The following is a 21,211-nucleotide window of genomic DNA, read 5'->3' on the forward strand; positions in this document are numbered from 1 at the left end:
CTCAGCCCTACCCAACACCGACCCTCGCTCAGCCTCGTACAGGGGCACCCGGCGGTACATGGGTACAGTGTCACCCGGCGGCACAGGGGTACAGGGGCACCCGGCGGTGAGGCCGGCCTGCAGGCTGGTCAACACCCATATAGGTACGGCGTACATACACTGCCGTGCAGCAGGTATGTACGGCCGAGCGTCGGCCGCCGTTACATTGTCAGCTACAGGCCCCCACGTGTTACGTCATGACCGGCCCAGGGGGTGGATAAGCAATTCGAAGCCTGACGGCGCGCAGCCGCACTCCGCATTTCCCTCTCTCCATGGTTTCCTGTCCGGTCACGTGACCTGGACTCCAGGAGCACTGTGCAGGTCACGTGACCGGCGTTTCAGTGACACTATCTCCAGCCGCCCCCCCCCCCCCCTTCCGTCTCAGCGGGAGCCCCCAGAGTGTGCCGGCGGCGTATTTGGAAATTCCGACCTCGACGAGCATCTGTGGTAGAAAACCACCCCTTTGGTAGGAGAAACTACTGCTGTCTGCTACCATTTGCACTACATGTGTCGCTATAGCTGCGACATCTATGCATATTTAATCGCGACGTGTGTGTGCGGTGGCCGGTGATTCTTGGGTGATTCTAGTTAGCGATTAGCTAGGGCAGCAGGGTGGATCCAGACTTTCAGTTTGAGGGTGGGCGGACTCTTGGCCGGCCCGATCCCCGGCAGTCAAAGTTGCTGAGCGGGGGCCCGGGGGGGGGGGAAGGAAGGTCCAATATAATGACCCAAAAGACATGCCTATATTGCCCATAGGTAAAGGCGCAAAGCACCGGGAGCGACACCAGCGGCCTGCCGACAGCGTGTCCCTGGTCATCGGGACGCTGAACGTACAGAGCGTCAAGCCCAAGCTTCTGGAGCTCTCCACCCTGCTCCATGGACACAATTATGACCTGATGTGCCTCACTGAGACGTGGCTGAGACCGACGACGCCGAACCGACTCGTGGTGCTGCCGGGATACCAGCTTCTCCGCGCAGACCAGTCCGACGGCAGGGGGATGCGGAGTCGTGGACATTCCAGACGGTTCCGACTCCGGCTCCGGCTCCGGGTGAAATGCCATGGCGGCTCCGGCTCCGGCTCCGGCTCCGAGTAAAATGTTCCGGCGGCTCCGGCTCCAATACTCAGTACATTTTAAATACCTACATACGGGTGGCAGAAAAAAGAAGATGGGATTGGTGCACGTTGCTTCTGCATTTGCATAACTTAAGGCTATTTTCATATTTTGAATACCGTATTTCTTACTGCCTGGAACCGTAAGTTCCAGGCAGTTCGGTTTGACAAACCGAACTAGGTCAATATTTGTTTCCTCTTCAAAAAAGGAGCCGGAGTCGCCCCCTTTTTTGACAGCTCCGGCTCTGGCTCCGGCTCCGAACTATATTGTTTCACAGCTTCGGCTCCGGCTCCGGGCAAAATATGCCGGCTCCGGCGGCTCCGGCTCCGGCTCCGCACCCCGGCCCTGCCTCAAACCGAAAGTCTGGATCCACCTTGGTGCCCTAGCTAATCGCTTACTATGTAGAATCAGCGCACACAGATGTCGTGGTTTACATGTATATGCATAGATGTCGCAGCGATAGCGACACATGCAGTGCAAATGGTAGCAGACAGCAGTAGTTTCCCCTACCAAAGTGGTGATTTTCTACCACAGACGCTCGTCAAGGTCGGAAATTCCAAATACGCGTGCCGGCGTCTGTTGCCGGGGTGGAGCCGCCCGCAGCGCGGCGGGCTGAGGCAGTGGGACGAGGAGAACGAGACTGAGACAGTGGGACGCGTCAGTGGTGAGACACGGCGGTGAGACACGGCGGTGGAGTGAGGAACAGGCGTGTGGAGCGGAACACAAGCCCGAGGTGAGTGGAGAACTGATGTGAAATTTGTCCTCAAGTGTCCCGGCGCGGCGTCGGGCTTTGAACCTCGGCCTGGGCGACAGCCAGTGCCACAGCCCGACCCGTTGCCCCGACTCACCGACAGCCAGTGCCACAGCCCGACCCGTTGCCCCGACTCACAGACTCAGTGCCACAGCCCGACCCGTTGCCCCGACTCACAGACTCAGTGCCACAGCCCGACCCGTTGCCCCGACTCACAGACTCAGTGCCACAGCCCGACCCGTTGCCCCGACTCACCGACAGCCAGTGCCACAGCCCGACCCGTTGCCCCGACTCACAGACTCAGTGCAGTGGACTGATCGGTGGACCGACTCGGTGGACCGACTCGGTGGACCGACTCGGTGGACCGACTCGGACTGATCGGTGGACCGACTCGGTGGACCGACTCGGTGGACCGACTCGGTGGACCGACTCGGTGGACCGACTCGGTGGACCGACTCGGTGGACCGACTCGGTGGACTGATCGGTGTGACCGACTCGGTGGACTGATCGGTGGACCGACTTGGTGCAGACGGGCATGATACGATCTGACACGGAATTACCCCCAAGCTATTAGCTCGGTTTAAGCCAGCAGCAGGGTTTCAGAATATGTTCCTCTGACAATCGCGCAGCTCTGCCACGGCAGCACTACTCCAGCGCTCGGTGTGTTTCAGGGTCAGCATGTGTGAGCTTGGCGCTGGTGCCGCCGACGTGCCGGCCGGCCGGGTCCGGCGCTCCAGCTCCGCCGCCGGCCTGCTGTCGCCGCCGGCCGACCCGGCCCGGTCAGCATCGCTGGACCGACGGGTCCGGCCCCAGGCGCCCGCCAGGTGGGCGTCCCTGCGCGACGGGTCCGCAGCGCGGCCGCCGCCGGTACCAGCTGCCCCGCCACCAGTGCCGCCGCACGCGCCTTGCCTGCGCCGGCCTCCTCCGCCGCCGGCTGTCGATCCGGCGGCCTACGCTCTGCCGGCGGCGCCGTCTGCCCGTCCAGCCGCCGGCAGCGGGGCCACCGGCGGCCGGCCGGCCCGGCCGCGCGGCCACGCCCGGTCGTGCTCGGCCACGGTGCCGCTGGGGCCGCTGCACCAGGCGGCCTCCGAGACAGGCGCGGGCCGGCCGCCGCGCTCCGAGTCGCTGGGCCGCCGGGGCGGCGACTCTCGCTCGGCGGGCGCCCCGGCCGGTCAGCCGCGCCCGCCGCCGGCGCCACTGCGCTCCGTCTCCGTGGTTCTGCCCCCACGCAGCAAGGCCTTCATGGGTGTGGTCAGGTCAGTTCAGAGGCTGAGGGCTCCGTCCGGGACGCTGGGGAGCTCGGGGATCAGTCCAGGACAGTGGGAGCTCGGCGATCAGTCCGGGACAGTGGGAGCTCGGGGATTAGTCCGGGACAGTGGGAGCTCGGCGAACAGTCCGGGACAGTGGGAGCTCGGGGATTAGTCCGGGACAGTGGGAGCTCGGCGAACAGTCCGGGACAGTGGGAGCTCGGGGATTAGTCCGGGCAGTGGGAGCTCGGGAATTAGTCCAGTACAGTGGGAGCTCGGGGATCAGTCCAGGACAGTGGGAGCTCGGGGATTAGTCCGGGCAGTGGGAGCTCGGGAATTAGTCCAGTAGGGGAGAGTGGGGCACATTCGTGCATGGGGCACATTCGTTTTCAGCAGTTTATGGGAACACGAGTGACTGCACGAGCTCAAGGTAAATTATGGAAATACATATGTCTATCATTGCCGCCCTTCGTTCACCGTAGAAGACAACACTGTACCTGCTGTCATGCTTGATAAAAACGCAAATTTGTAATATTCGTGAGCTTTCCAAACTTTTCTCATATCATCCATTTTCGTGATCCTGACTCGGAAATGTGGTTCAGCTTTTCAAAATTGGGGGTGAAGAAGCCCACTCTATTCACGGAACTGCTGCAAACTTGTTTGTTGAAAAAGTGTCATTTTTTCAAAAAGAAATTTTGAAATATATTACTAATAACGTTGTGGGGCAGGTTCGTGTACGCACTGCCTGGGGGCACATTCGTGCATATTTTTTTTTAGTTTTTGCGACTTATGACTTTATCTGTAGTAGGTTTCTCTAATGACGCTCGCCTGACTCAGTCTCGACTGCTTGCGACGTCGTGACGAGCAATTCACGCGAACTTGGCGAGGTCACGGAGGCCGGCAGTTGGCACATTCTTGTTGGCCAGCCCATTCTTTCTACATTTGTTGTGCAATGCATTCTTGTCGAAAGGAATCAAGTGAAATGACCCCCTGCCAATTTCCTTTGGTAAATTTCTGGTAATGCCCGGTAATTTCTCGAATTTTGCCGGGTGAACGGAAGTGCCCCATCTCTTGAACGAATGTGCCCCATAGGTGGGGCAGTTTCGTGCAAATGTTCAGAGTTAATAAAAGTCATTTTTTCTAATGGAAGCAATAATTTTATAGGATAACTTTTAAAGGGACCATCCCACCTTAACATTAGTTTTGAGTTGAGATAGCCAAGTTTGCGGCCAGGCTCAGAAACCACCATTTATCCTGGTCGCAACCCCCGCAGCTTTATGGTGTTCAAGAAATTTCTTCCCTTTACTTGCAGGGTGGGACCAGCTTAGTCCCTATCTCTTAACCATTAGCGGTTTCTTGATGACGTCAGCAGTCATTTCAACGCCCGCCATTCCTTGAACCCGAGTTTTGCTGACCTTGAGCTCCCTTTGTTATCAACGTGAAATCCGTGTCGTCGGCGCTGAGAAAGCCTATTGCTTTTCATTTTAATTTGAATATTAGAAGATACCCACCACTGGAACTTGGACTGATATTATACCAAGGCCGAAGATGATCAAGCTGCCTGCTATATCTGGAGCTTGGTGTTCAACTTCAACATGGAATAAAAAACAAAATATCAAAGCAAACTGGATATGGTACTCCAAGTTAAAGTCCAAAGAAATTTTGAAGAGCTGACAATTGACATTAATTCTTTTCCTGCAAGGTTTCCATATGGAGATCACACCATGAAGAAATATTTTTGATGTTAACAGTTGAAAGGGGATTGATCATCCAGTTTTGACGAAAGACGCTGCTGACTGTCTTTGGTAAAGGATGTCGGCATGAGGTGCAATTGTGCTTGTGAAGTGGTTATAACTGGTCTTTTCACAGTATTAAATTAAATGTGCCATTGCAGCCAAGTGTGTTATCATGTAAGGAAAAATCAAAACCACAATGTTGGTTTTACGAGCATTGAGAAGGCTGGTAGGTAACACCTGCCAGGCTGCCTGTGCTCGTAAATCATGCTGCCAAAGTTTTCTAAATTAATTTTATCATACACTTTTGTTATCCAGAATGGTTGCACTATTGTTTGGTATCATATTATTCCATGTAAATATGGTAGTGTAAAGTCCGACCAACATGTTACCAGATTTGAAGCTGTTACGTTACCTAAGTACCTGTTTTTTACTGGCGTGGTGAATGTCACCTGGATTTTGTTTTGAGGTGCAGACCTAGTAACTCTGACTACATGGGTTTGAAGCTATTATCTATTCTGTTTTTACTGGCCTGGTGAATGGCGACTGATGTTGTCCGTGGATGGCACTGAAACAAATTTTGAGTGTCATGTACAGTGTTTTAATACAATGCTGAGGGCTGAAAGTTGTCTTGTTTAGAGTGGTGAAAGTTCAGGATATGCCAGCCACCATGGTGGGTCAGAGTTAATGTGTTGCAGTCAGTTCGGCTTCGGCAAGCACACGGATGGGCATACGCATCAAGACCTGCTCTGCCATACTTTCAGCCAATTTTACCTAGGTAAGTCTTTTCTTTTTTTCTGCCAAAAGCTATGACATTGTGAATTTCAGTACTGTGGTCTGTGTGTAGCTTTCAGGAAAGCAATTCTAAATAAAGCTCTGATAAAGTGCAAAATCAGCAATGCAGCCCTCTATTACATTTTCTACAACATCTTACTTGTTCCTTGCATGGAGAGAAAAATGCAATGTTATGAATTCGTTTATTCACATAATTTGACAAGCATGCAGTTACCTGCTACTATCACTGCACAAAACAGCAGAAAACATCAGTTGATCAAACACAAGACACAACAGAAGTTTACAACATATAGGGCTGCCGAACCTGCTTCCTCCCACCACAGTTGATGCCATTTCCTAGCCTGGCTTGATGTGAGCACTGAATAGCTGCTTTGTCTAATTACAGCTCACTACCATTCAACTTAAACTACTCTCTTCAAAGTAAGAGTGAGAGCGTTCAGTGTTCATAGCAGCTCGACAGACGACAGACAACAAACATCTTGACAAACCAACCAGTATTTGATTTGGCTAATGATTTATGTGCTTGTTGTATCATGGCCAAACTACTTTAACAGCAATAATCCCTGTTTCATCTTGATCTTGCTTTTATTTCCATTTGAACTCAGATCTTGAAACAATCATCTGAAGTGATATCAGATACTGGCTTCCGTTTCTCTTGAAAGCAAGTTAAAACAACAATGATAAACTAAGGCAGGAGATGTGAGTTGTGGCAGTAGATTTTTGATTCAACATATGTAAACCTTATATCGCTTGAGACCTCTGTGACAGACAAACAAATATTTATAGTTTTTTGATAGTTTGGATTCTTGGCTTGATTTAGCAAATCAGCTGTGAACCTTGACTTTGAAATCACATAAATGTCATGGTACCCGAACAAATCCTCGCATGACATTTCTTCGTAGCACAATTTTTCGTCCGCATTTCTTCGTCTACAAATCTTCGTCGGTGCATTTATTTGTCCCTCAATGCTTACTCTTGCATATATTTGCGTTGAAGAAGAAATGCGAGCCGATTTTCATATACCCTGATGCGAGACAAAGTAATGCGATACGAATAAATGCCCTGACGAAGATTTGCAGACGAAGAATTGCGATACGAAGAAATGCCATAAGAAGAATTGTCCTGGAATCCTTCATTGGCCATCATATATTGACCTTGATAAGATAAACGCATCATTCGCGCAATATTTGTCGCACTTTGATACCAAACTATTGCTTCCAAATGCCGACGTAAAGAAAACCTTTATGTGACGTCATAGAAACAGCGGATTTCCCAAAAAGTAAACAAAAATAAAAGTCTTATATCTCGAAAACGGGTGAATATTTTCCGGTAAAATTTGGTAGATGTTCATTTTCGCTCTTTGTGATTCACGCTACATCACTTTTATGCCAATTCATTAACTTTTTTGAAGGTGGGAGGGTCCCTTTAAAGAGGAAAACTATCTGCAATAGTTCCTTTCCATACTACAATCAACAATTTTGCCATTGCACTAACCAAAGAACAGATATATGGGTTTATCCATTTTTTGCACGAATGTGCCCCACTCTCCCCTACAGTGGGAGCTCGGGGATCAGTCCAGGACAGTGGGAGCTCGGGGATTAGTCCGGGACAGTGGGAGCTCGGGGATTAGTCCGGGACAGTGGAGCTCGGGCCTCGGGGATTAGTCCGGGACAGTGGGATCTCGGGGATCAGTTCAGGGCCTCGGCTAACATGTTAACTACTCGGGCAAATTCCCCTATAGTTACAAGGAATGCCCCAGTCGCCAGTAATGATCAAATTTTGCCCAACTTCCACAGGGATAGTACTTAATTAACGCACATCGTCTCACTCGGGCGCGGTTGAAAACGTTTATGGCAAGAAACCAGGGCCGGCAGGAGAGGAGGTGCAGGGTGTGCAGCTGCACCCCAATCCAAAAAACATGGGTGCGAAAACATACCTTTTGCTTTTGCCACTCCCAAAGTTCGCAAGCTCTCCTTCAAGGAAGCCGTGAAACCACTGAATTCATTTAGCTATTTTTGAAAACAAGTGATCGGAAAACAAAAGCCGATGTGGGATCACCTAAAGTCCAGTATGACCAGATGCTCCCCACGCCAGTCTCTGGGGACCCGACCGACACCGGCTTTTAGGGCTTCACGCCGGGTTTGGTGCCCCATTCTGGCCCAGAAGGCAGGGCCTCTACAACGGACCATACAGACTACAACAGACTTTCTAAAAAGTTGGCTCAAAGATCGCACAGTTCAAATTCGAATGCTAAAACTGACGTGATTGTCGATTTTCACCATTCATGCACATTCGTCGATTTTCTTTTGTCACAATGTTACATATAACTGGACGAAGTAGGTATCTTTTGCAAACGATGTTTTCACTTCGGTTGCCTTTTATCCCACGAGCCGCTGGGGGGGGGGGCATTAAGTTGCCCCCTTTACGTTTTGTGAAATATCTCCGAAACCTGATGAGCTACGAACATGAAACTTGGCATAGCTTCAAATGAATACCTAGGCAATGTTTGAGGAAAGTTTGGTGGTTGTAGCACCTAAGATGGCGTCACAGTGACGTCATAAAGTTTTGTCGTTTTCCGATATGGACCGTTTCTGATGATATCATCCTAAAACATCTAACTACACTTCCATCTAGTTTCTGACCAATAATCGGCCCTTTATATTCGGTCCAATATCTAATGTATCGTAAGGAATATGAAAGTCGCAAATCTATAATTTCACCTATGACGTCACTGTGACGTCATTTCAAATGGGATCGACACCAAATTTGGACACAACCTCGGCTAGGTATTCAGGAAGATGTGTGCAAAGTTTCGCTTCTCTATCTCTTCGCGTTGCGACGATATCGTCGCAGAAGTAAAGGGGGGGGGGGCAACTATATGCCCCCCCCCCTCAGCGGCCGGCGGGTGGCGCGGAGGCCCAGCGGCCGCCGGGTTATTATTCCTGGAAATTCGACATATTGTAATCATTTGCCTCAGTAGTCAAAATTCATTAGCCAAGGCCCAGGATTAGTCTGGGACGCTGGGGAGTGGGGACTCGGGAATCAGCCCGGGGCACTGGCATTAGTCGGTGGACCGTGGGATGCGAAGATAAGGGATCAGACCAGCGAAAAAAGTCCCAACGAAAAGTTCTTTAATTTTTAAGGAAGGTGAAAGGGCCAAGACTAGGTATGTAGATACCTAGTAGATACTATTTCCTGTGCGGAATGTCTTCGCACTGATAGTGTGGCAGTTGGCCGGCAGCTGGCAGTGCGGACGGCACTGGCACCTCCCCCGTAACCCGGCGACCGGCGCGGCGCCGACTGCCAACTGGAGTCACCGGCCGCCGACCGTCGGTTTTGGCTCCGTCACAGGGCTGCCGGGGACGGCCGGCGGCTTCTCGCAGTGGGTTCATTGCAGCTCCTCTGGGACCGGTATGGCTCGTAGAAGCGCTTGAGATCGTCTTGTTTTTTCTTTCATATCCTAGCGTTGCACATCACCCCGCCGCCCTGCCCACGGCCCTCCTTCCGACGCTGGCCGGCCGCCGTGCTCCCGCGCTCAGTGTGCTCAGTGCTCCCGCCGTGCTCCCGCCGTGCTCCCGCCGTGCTCCCGCCGTGCTCCCGCCGTGCTCCCGCCGTGCTCCCGCGCTCAGTGTGCTCAGTGCTCAGGCCGTGCCCCCGCCGTGCTCCCGCGCTCAGTGTGCTCAGTGCTCAGGCGGCAGCTCAGGCACCACCTCCGGGCGGTCGGGCGGGGCCTCAGCCGTGGGGGTGGGCTGGCCGGCGCGCCAGTCGGTGGCGAGGTCGGACGCCCTTCCGTGTTAGGTGTCAGTGTGTGGGCCGTGGGGAGCCGGCGGTCAGTGTCAGTCTAGTGTCGATATCAAGTGTCAGTGTGTGGGGAACCCGCGGTCAGTGTCAGTCCAGTGTCAGTGTCAGTGTGTGGGGAGCCGGCGGTCAGTGTCAGTCTAGTGTCGATATCAAGTGTCAGTGTGTGGGGAACCCGCGGTCAGTGTCAGTCCAGTGTCAGTGTCAGTGTCAGTGTCAGTGTGTGGGGAACCGGCGGTCAGTGTCAGTGTCAGTTGTCAGTGTGCCGGGAAGGGGCGGTCAGTGTCAGTCCAGTGTCAGGTGTCAGTGTGTGACTGTGGGGAGCCGGCGGTCAGTGTCAGTCTAGTGTCGATATCAAGTGTCAGTGTGTGGGGACCCGGCGGTCAGTGTCCGTCTATTGTCAGTGTGTGGGAGCCGGCGGTCAGTGTGTCAGTCCAGTGTCAGTGTCCTAGGTGTCAGTGTCAGTGTGTGGGGAGCCGGCGGTCGGTGTGTCAGTCCAGTGTCGATATCAAGTGTCAGTGTGTGGGAAACCGGCGGTCCTTGTCAGTCTATTCACTATTGTCAGTGTGTGGGGAGCCGGCGGCCACCGTCAGTCCAGTGTCGATATCAAGTGTCAGTGTGTGGGAAACCGGCGGTCAGTGTCAGTCTATTGTCAGTGTGTGGGGAGCCGACGGTCAGTGTCAGTCCTGCCTGTGTCAGTGTCAGGTGTTAGTCTGAGCATAACCCGCGCACCGACGGGGGGTGTTTGACAGCCCCCCCCCCCCCCGAGGTTTTTCGTGGATAGCGAAAAAAGACGGCGCGTAGCGCCGCGAAATTTCGCATGACTTTTCCACCATCAATTTTACACATGGTGTGCAAGTTTGAACCTCCTACCTCTCAAGGTCAGGTCACCAGGTCACTTCGAATGACCCAACCTCAAATCACTTTTTTGCAACTTTGTCACCGTGTCAGAGCTACAGTAGATGACGGAGGCCTTTGAAAGTCGTAGGATGTAGGGGAAGCCGGGGGAAGCCCGGCATAGTAAGCTCTTTTTCATTTTTATTACATACCATACGTGCTGTATAAAATGCTGATATCCTGCTAGCTAGCTAAGTTCATTGGCCGTGTTTTCCCAAAAATTCGGTTTCGTGGAATAAGTATACCTAAGGTTGAGAAAATCGAGTTTTAAAAAAGTGTTGATTTTTCTGTGGTAAGCCCGGCATAGGGGTAACGCCGGCCACCTCCCCAGCGCTTTACAACGAGTTGATGAAACCATTGTGTTTTCCAAATATTAACGGGAAGTGAAATATTAAGGTACTGATTAGCTCTGGACATCATCTGGAGCATCTGGAGTTTATGTCACTACTGGTATTTTACCTAGCGTCTACTACATATACAGTACAGGTCGATGAAAATCGTGATGCAAAATTGACAAAAAATGTGTATTTCAAAATTCCTCAAAATTTATTTTTCTTTTTACCTTAATGCATCATATTGCATATTATCCGACTCGGCTGATGAAGAAGAACACAACGACACCATTTTTGAAGCTCTAGCTTCATTGTCTGTCGCGTTATCTGGAAAAACGTAGTTTGACCTTAGTTGAACTTAACCCTCGCCCGCACATGCCATTTTCCCATCCTAGAACGCACATGGGGGGGGGTGGTTGCCACCCCCCCCGCGCCATTTCGTTCCTGTTGGAGATAGAGCTTAGCAGTAAAGACCAAAAAGATTCTTTGGGAAGAGACGAATCCAATGATACCCAGTTTTACCTTCTCAGGTCAGTCATTGACCTTCCAGGTCAGGTCAAACTAAAAAATGTTGCTGTTTTGGGTCACCGTTGGATATCAAGTGCGCTGCTTATCAAATACCGATGACGATGCTGAAAAACATCATCTCACGCTCTCAGTCCCAAAGCTTGTCCAAAAATAAGGCCCGGGGTTCGAGTCCCCGTACAGCCCAATTCTTTAACGAGCTTGCAAAAGATGACGGATGTCATCACTGTCAACCGTGGAAGCCGTATGGCTCCCCTCTACGCTGGAGTACGAAAAACATCATCTCACGATGCTGTTTTCTGGTGCCAAGCCAGCTAGAACCTCTTTGTCGCACTATCCGACCAGAATTTTGCTGCTGAGGTCATTTCAGGTCAAGTTAGGTCAAGGTCAATTATATGTGTTTGTATGTCTGTGTGTGTCTGTGTGTATACTGATGTGTGCACCGATTGTTTTTGGGTCCATATCACATGAAATCATGTTCTGAGAAGCTTTTACCAAAAATGCAGTCAAAAAACTTCACAAAAAGTAAATTCAGCTTCCCTAAAACGCAATTATCTTAGATGACCTAGGTTGACCTTGACCCTGACCTTGACCCCTGTACATCGTCGAACAACATGTTCCATGATAGGTGGGAGCCGGGAGGTAAGACTGGCAAAAAAGGCCGAAATCAGGGTGTCAAAAGCTCACAAGGCCCATGGCAAACGCAAGATGTTGAGAATTGGCCATTTGGGTCATGACATGACCTGAAAAACAAGGTCATATCTCCGAAACCAAAAATCACAGAAACTTGAAATTTTCAGTGGACATCAAGAAAGGATAGACGAGCAGCTATACGAAAAATCAGCCTTCTAGCTCTAAAAATGTTGAGTGCAGAGCAGAAAGACTGCCGGGGGGGGGGGTGGCAACCACCCCCCCCCCCATGTGCGGGCGAGGGTTAAAGGGACTATCCCACCTTCTAAAATGTTGTTAAAACCAGTTAAATTGTGCCCGACTTTATAGATTGGATGACCAGGAACACGGTTCTGGCATTTATTTTTCATTAAACATCTTAGGCTTCCCATATTCCAAACACAAACTTTCAAATATGTGACGTCACAGCCCAAAATTACCTCCTTCCCCAGGCCACATTACTGTCATAAAGCTGATTCTTTTTACTCTGTAGGCACCACAACAAAGTTCAGACCATGTGTTAAGCGATTTTTCAACGAACAAACCTTTTTAAATCAGAATGACTAAACGAGGTGACGTCACACTAACGACCGCTCCATGTTGAAGATAGGGCCTTGTACAAGGCCCATTTTCAAATGAAGGGAACGAATTTCTTCAACATCAAGAGGCCGCGGGGTTGCAACCTAGATAGATAGTGGTTTCTGAACCTCGCCGCAAACTTGGCTATCTCAACTCAAACCCCATGTTAAAGGTGGGATAGTCCCTTTAAGTGGCATGACTGGCTTTGTCTATGATAACATGCTTATTTTCGAAATTTATCTTTGATCTAGGTGTAAACCAAACCTGCTCAGTACCTTTTATCTCATGGAAAACGTGGTTTAGTGGCATTGCTCTCGGTTGGGGGTAAGCTTGGCCACTCGCCCGGTGTTACCCCAATGTGCTAATTTTTATTTTAGAACAGCGATATTCGAAAAAATGTCATACTTAAGCCAGCCCGCCTCGTCACCTCTCACTACAAACACTTAAACGGTCCTTACATAACATTCGTATAAATATTAGTACTGTATGGTATAACATTAACAGTGCAAGATATCTCACTTTTTAGCTAAAAACCCTTAAAATATAATTTTTGCGCTATAACTTTAACCCTCGCCGGCACAGGGGGGTTGATGCACCCCCCCTAAGTTTTTTTCGCGAATAACTCGCGTAAAAAGCGGCCGATCGCGACGAAACTTTCAGTACCCTCGCATTGATCAATTTTACACCTACCCTGAAAATTTCATGACCCTGACCCAAATGACCTTTGACCTGTGACCTCTTTTCCGAGACCATGTTTGGCCGGAATCGCGATTCGGCGTATGTCGGCTCGCATTAGCCGCGCGTTTGCAAGCTTTTCGTGGTTTCAAACGTTCAAACATGTGATTTGATGTTGCTCCCATACATTAGGGTGGGTGTCAAGGTCACCTGAAGGTCAGGTCAGGTCATTGACCTTTGGTGACCTCGGGTGACCTCGGTTCACTTTTTCGAGTTTTACATGTTTCTAGGGTAGTTTTTGGATATAGCTGAATTCGAATTTGGCAACCATTTGAACATTTACGAAGTAGTTTTGGTGCCTTCGTAACATGTTACGAAGCTGTCAGAGGCGGTTGACACGTATTACAAATAGGTACCCGTCACAACCCCTACCGGTTGACCTGACCTGACCTGACCCGACCTGGTCTAAATGCTTCAAGACATCATCTCTGATCAAAACTAACACGATATTTGTGATCAGCACCCCGGAAAACCACATAGCAGCCACACTTTACGACTTTCTAACAGGTCCCGATTTTCCCGGTTTTCGGGTCATTGACCTGACCTGGAAGGTCACCCGATGACCTAGGACCTTAAAATTGGGTATCACCGGCTTCCTCTCGTGACGGGCAACACGCTCCTTTTTTCCGCGAAGCTCTAGCTCGATCAGGGGCCAAACGCGAGGGGGGTCGTACCAACCCCCCCCCCCCCCTTGTGCCGTCGAAGGACGCAAAATGGCCTGTGCCGGCGAGGGTTAACAGTATGCAATTTTTGTCAGCCTTAACTTTTTTGCTGGCGTTACCTTAGCTGCCACGCTGAGCATTTTATTGTGAATAATTTAGCCGGAAACGGGGTGGCCGGGCTTCCCCCGCGCCCGGGCTTCCCCCGGCTTCCCCTAATGAGGTCATGGATGACTACAAATTGTATTTCTCGGAATTTGGATATCGATGACCTAAGGTCAGGTCAATTTCTTGACCTCCCATCCTATAAGTCAATGGGGGAAAATCAACCCCTGTTTCCCCCTAAAACGCGTCGGAATGGCCCAATATACCATGAATGACTTCATATTCGATCAACCTTGACTACCTTGAGGCCTTTTATGCTTTTGAGCGGCTGTAAGATCATGTGACGTCATCAAAGGTCACCCAAGGTTTTTTTTTGCTAATAACTCCTTACAGGAACAGGATACAGCCGCGGGGTTGGTCTCATTGTGTTCAGCTCGTCAAGGCGCATCGAATGATATACATGATGACCTTGAGGTTACGTGACCTAAGGTCAACCTTTCCTTTGACCTTGACCTTTCGAGGTCAACACATATATGATTCGATGCGGATCGACGAGAGGATCACGATTTTTTTTTTATAAATTTAGTCCGAACCTTTTAATTGGAAGGATTCACAAGGACAGAGCCCCCGCTAAAGCGAAGCTTGTTGCGTTGACCCTGTCCTCTACCCTTCGATCGGGCAATGCCGGACGTATGGCAGAATTTAGAGTCCAAAGTTTAACGTGCGCACATAGCCGCGCACGGCCGGTCCCCTCACTGACTTTGTCTGGCTACGGCCTGCCACCAACCGCGACCATGCCTGTCAGGAGTCCCAAAAATGTCAAGCGCCCGTCGTGCTTCGAACCCGGACTGTTGTAACCGGGAACGCGTGCTCTCACCACGCGGAGTCCAACGCTCTACCGACTGAGCTACGGGACCGGGACTACGATGGTGCCATTAGTTTGTTCCTAGCTTGGCTACTACGAAAGTTATGCGAGAAAATCTCTTCATTTCTAGCGCCGCCATTTTGACTTTTTTGACCCCTGTGACGTCATCTTTGACCTGACCTGAAAATGACCTTCGTAAAAATTGTAGATCCTGTCCGTGCGTACCACATGTCGTTTGCCGCTTGTCGCCAGCTTGCTTCGTTTTCGAGATCTCAGGGAGTGGGGGGCGCCCCCCCCCCCACCCCGTCGGCTTTAAATTGGCGCAGATCCCCGTCAGTGCGCGGGTTAAGGGCTCGACGATATTTGGTGAAATGTGGGTACGCATCACTCGTTGATTATCGCTTCTGTGGGCTCCGGGAAGGGAAGCTGGGGGACTGGGGAGGGTGTGTTTTGGGCTCTGGGGGTGGTGAGGGGTGTGTTTTTGGGCTGCGGGGGCGCGGGTGTGGCTGCGGGCTCCGGTATGGTCTATATGGTCTGTAGGTCTGCTTGGGGACGGTGGGCCGTAGGGAGGGGGAGTGGAGGTCACACTGCCACACTGACTCAGTGACCTTGCCCCTCAGTCTTTAAGGGTAGTCTTGGCCTTTTGGGTAGTCTTAGTCTTTCACTGCTCTGGTGGAAACTGTGTATATGAGACCGAGCTGGAGAGGCCCCGGTCCATCTCCCGTTACCTCCATGTCCCTCAGGTCTGACCGGCCCCTGCCCTCAGGTCCGACCGGCCCCTTCCCTCAGGTCCGACCGGCCCCTTCCCTCAGGTCCGACCCGCCCCTTCCCTCAGGTCTAATTGGCCCCTCCCTCAGGTCTGACCGGCCCCTGCCCTCAGGTCTGACCGGCCCCTTCCCTCAGGTCCGACCCGCCCCTCCCTCAGGTCTGACCGGCCCCTCCCTCAGGTCTGACAGTCCCTTCCCTCAGGTCTGACAGGCCCCTCCCTCAGGTCTGACCGGCCCCTCCCTCAGGTCTGACAGTCCCTTCCCTCAGGTCTGACAGTCCCTTCCCTCAGGTCTGACAGGCCCCTCCCTCAGGTCTGACCGGCCCCTGCCCTCAGGTCGGCCGGGTCGATGAGGACTCTGGGGAAGACCGGCTCAGCTGTGGAGATCTCCGTTCCCCGGCGGACCCCGCGGCACTTCTCGACCATAGACTCGGCCTACACGTCACAGGTCAGTCAAGGTCACAGGTCAGTGCAGGTGACAGTTCACAGGTCAGTGCAGGTTACAGGGCATGGTTAAGGGCAATGGGGTGCAGAATTAAGAGAAGACATACGTAGGACTGATCTGACGGGCTGGCGTGCCGCAGTGACTGCATTAAGTTAGAACAGGCGGTGGAATTGGAACAGGCGCGTCCCGTTGGAACACGGGCGCGTCCCGTTGGAACAGGCGCGCCCCGTTGGGACAGGCGCGCCGCGGTGGGACAGGCGCGCCGCGGTGGGACAGGCGCGCCGCGGTGCGACAGTTGCGCTCAGCCGCCCGCGGTCACCTCTGAGGGTGGTCCGGCCCCGTATCCTATTGGTGCGATACAAATACCGCTGCGCCGCCCTGCCTGCCGGGGGTGGTGGCCCGCCCGGCTGGGACAGTGAGGATCCGACGACCACTGGCCTCTGAAGAGGCGCGCTGACGGCCGCTGCACTGATTACAGGGCGGCCTGGCGGACTTCTCGCAGCTAGAGACCTCTGGCGGTAGTGTGCGCATTCAGCACCTGACCGGGGGGCGGCCGGGCGGCGCCGCCGCCGCCGGCGAGCCGCACGACTCGCTTATCGCGCCGTGCGCCCACTTCCACTACGAGCACGTCCACCTGCCCGGCCTGGAGGTCAGTGCGGCGGTCCGCCCGGCCTGGAGGTCAGTGCGGCGGTCAGTGCGGTCAGGTCAGTGAGGCGCAGCGACCTCACCGACATTGGCTCTGTATGATAAAATAAACATATTTTATCTTGTATGTAACCAACACTGTCTGTTGAGCATGAGTCGGAGACCGTGATGGGTGCCCAGCGCGCGCTGTCGGCTGTCGGCAGGTCTGTCTGTCTGGGGACCGCCGCTCTCCGGCCGCCGCCGCCGCCGCCGCCGGCCGCCGCTGGCTGCCGCTGCGAGTCAGCTGCCGAGGCAGCAGCTGGCCGCTGCGCCGCTCGCCGGAGCAGCTGCGGCAGCTGGACACCCAGCTGCACGTCTGCGTGTTCGACAGGAGGTACTCGAGGCTGCCCGACCTGCAGCGGTGGTTCCGCAGCGCGCGCCACCAGTCCACTGACCAGGTGAGTGCGGCGCCGGCCGGCGGGTCAACCAGGGCGGAACAGGAACTAACTCAGACACCAACAACTATGTCAAGGCAGCCGGTAGAGAGCAGATTAGTTTTAGCTCAGGTAGGTTATTTCAACGCTCTTCACTCTGAGTCTTGCCACCTTAATCCGCGCCGGGCCGGTGCTTCGCGACTTCCGCGCCGGGCCCCGGGGGAGGGTGTCTGAACAACCCTCCCCCGTCTAACTTGGTTCCTGGGCCACCACGTAGCGACACGCAGTAAGCGGCAATCCAAAGAGCATCAAAAATAACAGCCACTTTGGTCATTTTTTGGGTCAGGTCATAGGTCAGGTCGCCAGAGGTCATTAAATGTCAAATTTAGTTCATTTCAACTATTTTGGAAACTGCCAACGGCTAATTCGGGAACCAATAGAGGTACAGAGTCGCGGAAAAGCGCATTCGATAGCAATTTCAAAGGGGTTTCTTAATATTGTTCTCAGATTTGACCTCAGGTCAACGGTGTAGCCTCCGTAGGGTAAAAACTCCAAAAATAACAGTTTTTATGAAAAACGTTTTTCTGCAATAACGTTTAACTCAAGACAGCGAACACTTTATTTTGCCAGCATCGTGTTCCTGTCATCGAGACGCGTCGAATGAACTATAATTTGAACTTCAAAGGTAATTTTGAAAAGTTGACCTTTGGTCAAGGTCATGACCTAACTGGAAAGGGTCATGTTGCTTATCAGGCGATCAGTATTGTCGAGCTGAATGCATCTGACGTATTTTCATAAGTTGAGCGCGATTTTTCTCCGAGGACAACTTTGATGCAGGCAGAGTAAAGCCCGGTGAATGAACGCTGTTGGCATATGGATAATGGATATAATATAACACAAGGGCTTGAATTTATAATTTCATGGACTGAAAAAAAAAACAAAGGTTACAATACGCACTATAAAGATTTTAATGAAATGGACGTTTTTAGGGAAATCGATAATAATTTATAAGCTAAACGCAAAATAACTGGGCTTCAATGGTGGTGTGTGTTGATCGAGGCCCGTCTGGTCCTAATCGGTCACCCGACGGCCGACGCAGGCGCACGGGCAGCCGAGACGGGCGCACGGGCAGCCGAGACGGGCTCACGGGTAGCCGAGACGGGCTCACGGGTAGCCGAGACGGGCGCACGGTGTGCGCTTGGTGCGTCACGGCGTGTGTCTGTGAGCAGACTGTGAGCGGACTGTGAGCGGACTGTGAGCGGACCGGGAACAGGCCGGCCGGTCAGCGCTGAGTGGCCTGGCTGCCAGGAATCTGTGAATGTCGGTGTCTACTGCCCGTCGTGGGCCCGGAACACTTCTTGAATCACATGTAATCGATCAGAAAATAATCAATGGAATAAGTGCCCAGAGCGGAAGCCGACTTCACTCACATCAGAATGCACAGTCCAATAGTCTGGAGGGTTACCGTCAGCTGTATTTGAGCCGCGCCTCTACCACCTGGCGTACTTGGCGATCCGGCGGGGCAGGCGGACGTTGAGGCTGCGCGCGCCGCGCCTCAGCAGCACGGCCGCCAGCCCCAGTACCAGCACCAGCAGCGCGTTGGCCACGAAGGTGGCCCAGGCGACGGGCCGCCAGCGCCACTGCCGGCTGGTCACCTGGCGCTTCAGCAGGCGCGGGTCCTTCTCTGGCCGCACGGCGGCGCGCTGGTAGGGCATCTGGCGGTCAAAGTCCCAGGCGGGCTCCTCCTCGGCGTGCGCCAGCAGGTCACGCACCGGGTCGCCGTTCTGGTCCGTCAGTGGCAGGTGCTGCCGCTTGGCCAGCGGCAGGTCGGCCGGGTCGCGCGCGTGCTTCTGAACGGCCGCGTCGACGATGGCGGCCGGATCAGGCGCCGCCTTGTCGCATTTGAAGTACTCCTCTTTGCACTCTTCGAGCGCCCGGCGGCACAGTTCGTCATCGCGCGCGTCGCCCCAGCGCTGCACCGTCTGCATGAGCACGTTCTCGCTGGGCGGGTCGTTGGGGCCGCGCGCCCGCTCCACGCACTGCGCCAGCCGGTAGGCGCACACGTACAGGTGCGAGCGGCACTGGCCCAGGCTGATGAGCGCCTCTCGAAACTCGGCGTTCTCAAACACCTCCTTGAGAGGTGGCAGGTACTCGGCCCAACACGAGACGAGCACCAACAACAACAACGGAAAAACAAACCGAGACATGATTAAAAACGTAACAAAACGCTCAAATATCGATTTTCACGTATTCATGAAATAAGTCAGACAAGGAATTTAAGGAGACTTTTCAATATATCATGCGAAGAAAATGCTGTCAAAAAGAATGTAAGCTCATTAAGTCCAGCAAAGTATTTTGGAAAATTATAGTTTCTTAATTAAATGAATGAAATGTTCAAAAAAGTGATATCAGTGAAATCAGTCAGAAAATCAGTGGCTACTGCTGTTGCTGCCATGTTGTATGTGGTTATGACGGCGATCTCGTGAATCATTTCCATTCACACCTCTGATATGGCTACGGCAGTGGTGGGCAAATTAGTAGGCGCCATATTGCACGCATATCTATACCTAAGGGGAGCCCCAGGCCCATCAGCTGATTCAATATTCATGCCTCACATAAATCGAAGTAGCCACAGAAAGCGAACTCCTACATTCAGTGACAATGTACGGGCAGTGCCGTGCCAACTGTGCCAAATTGAAAGAAGTGAAAATGACCGATGAGCATTTGTTTATGTTTATGTTTATTTGCTCATCACCAAAAGGTACAGATAAAACCCGGTTACAGGTGAAGGTGGCAACATATTACAACATATTACAACAAGACAACATATTACAGGTGATTTGCACCTTTAACACGCGCAGTGGAAGGGGGGGGGGATTTCGCCCACCCCTCCTGTTTTTCGCCAATAACTCGTCCCGCAAGCATAATATCAATGTGAAGTTTCGGCTACCTGCCCAGCATTGAATTGCGGATCTTCTCGTGCAAGAAGTAAGAAAATCGGTTCACAACTTTTCTAGTAATAGCGGTGTAAAGTCAAACATCCTGCCGCCGCGGCGGCGCGGCGGCACGGCGGCGCGGCGGCCGGCGCTAGCCGTTACGCGCCGCCTGAATTGTAGACTGTGCCGGGGCGGGACGGTTCCGTCTTTACATTGCGCTCCTTACCGCTGATTATATTAGATTCGCGTCAAATTCGTTGAGAAGACTGAGAAATGTACAGGCAATCATATGGTCAAAGAATTTTGAAAATCGGCCGGTAACAACTTGAGTTATCAGGGCCTATTTTAACATGTTAACTGGGGGGGGGGGGGGCAAATGCCCCCTCACTCAACAGAATTGCCCCCCCAGTCGTCGAGATTTGCCCACTATAAAAATGGGCATAAAGGAATAGGGTGACAAACATACTACATACCTACTGTGACTTGTTTTGCAATGGATGTCAAATGAGTCAATCTGCAAGTAATGACCAGTGGTGGATCCAAGGGTGGGTCATATGGGTCATGACCCCCCGCCCTCTTGGGGCCCGGGGACATCACAGGCCTGCCAGGGGCACCACCCGCCTGTCAGGGACACCACAGGCCTGTTGGGAGCACCATCGACCCAGCAAGAGCACCATAGGTCTGCCAGGGGCACCACAGACCTGCCAGGGGCCCCACCGAACTCGCAGGGGCACCTTGGGCCTGTCAGGGGCACCACTGGCCTGTCGGGGGCACCACAGGCCTGTCAGGAGCACCATCAGCCTAGCAAGAGCACCATAGGTCTGCCAGGGGCACCACAGACCTGCTAGGGGCCCCACCGGACTCGCAGGGACACCACCTTGGGTCTGTCTGAGGGGTATTTACCACCACAGGCCCGCCAGGGGCATCACAGGCATGCCAGAGGCATCACAGGCCTAGCAAGGGCACCACGGACCTGTCAGCGGCACCACGGGCCTGTCGGGGGCACTTCAGGCTTGTCAGGCCCAAGGGACACCACAGTCCTTTCAGGGGCACCACAGGCCTGTCAGGGGAACCAGAGGCCTAGCAGGGACACCACATGCCTGGCAGGGGCACCACCAGCCTCGCAGGGACACCTTGGGCCTGTTAGTGGCACCACGTGCCTGTC

General features: G+C 52.8%; 1 protein-coding gene across 1 annotated transcript; it reads left to right on the forward strand.

Annotated features, from left to right (window-relative positions):
* Positions 1 to 1,744: 1,744 nt before the first annotated feature.
* On the forward strand, positions 1,745 to 18,052 carry LOC122378471 (formin-like protein 20). The gene is made up of 4 exons (XM_043359563.1): positions 1,745 to 1,884; positions 2,574 to 3,158; positions 15,944 to 16,055; positions 16,531 to 18,052. The coding sequence occupies exons 2-4, from the start codon at positions 2,581 to 2,583 to the stop codon at positions 16,762 to 16,764; spliced, it is 924 nt and encodes a 307-aa protein (XP_043215498.1). The 5' UTR covers positions 1,745 to 1,884; positions 2,574 to 2,580; the 3' UTR covers positions 16,765 to 18,052.
* The last annotated feature ends 3,159 nt before the right edge of the window (positions 18,053 to 21,211 follow it).

The sequence above is a fragment of the Amphibalanus amphitrite genome, unplaced genomic scaffold, assembly GCF_019059575.1.
Source record: "Amphibalanus amphitrite isolate SeventyFive unplaced genomic scaffold, NRLGWU_Aamphi_draft 000060F_arrow, whole genome shotgun sequence".
In the NCBI taxonomy this organism is placed as follows: Eukaryota; Metazoa; Arthropoda; class Thecostraca; order Balanomorpha; family Balanidae; genus Amphibalanus; species Amphibalanus amphitrite.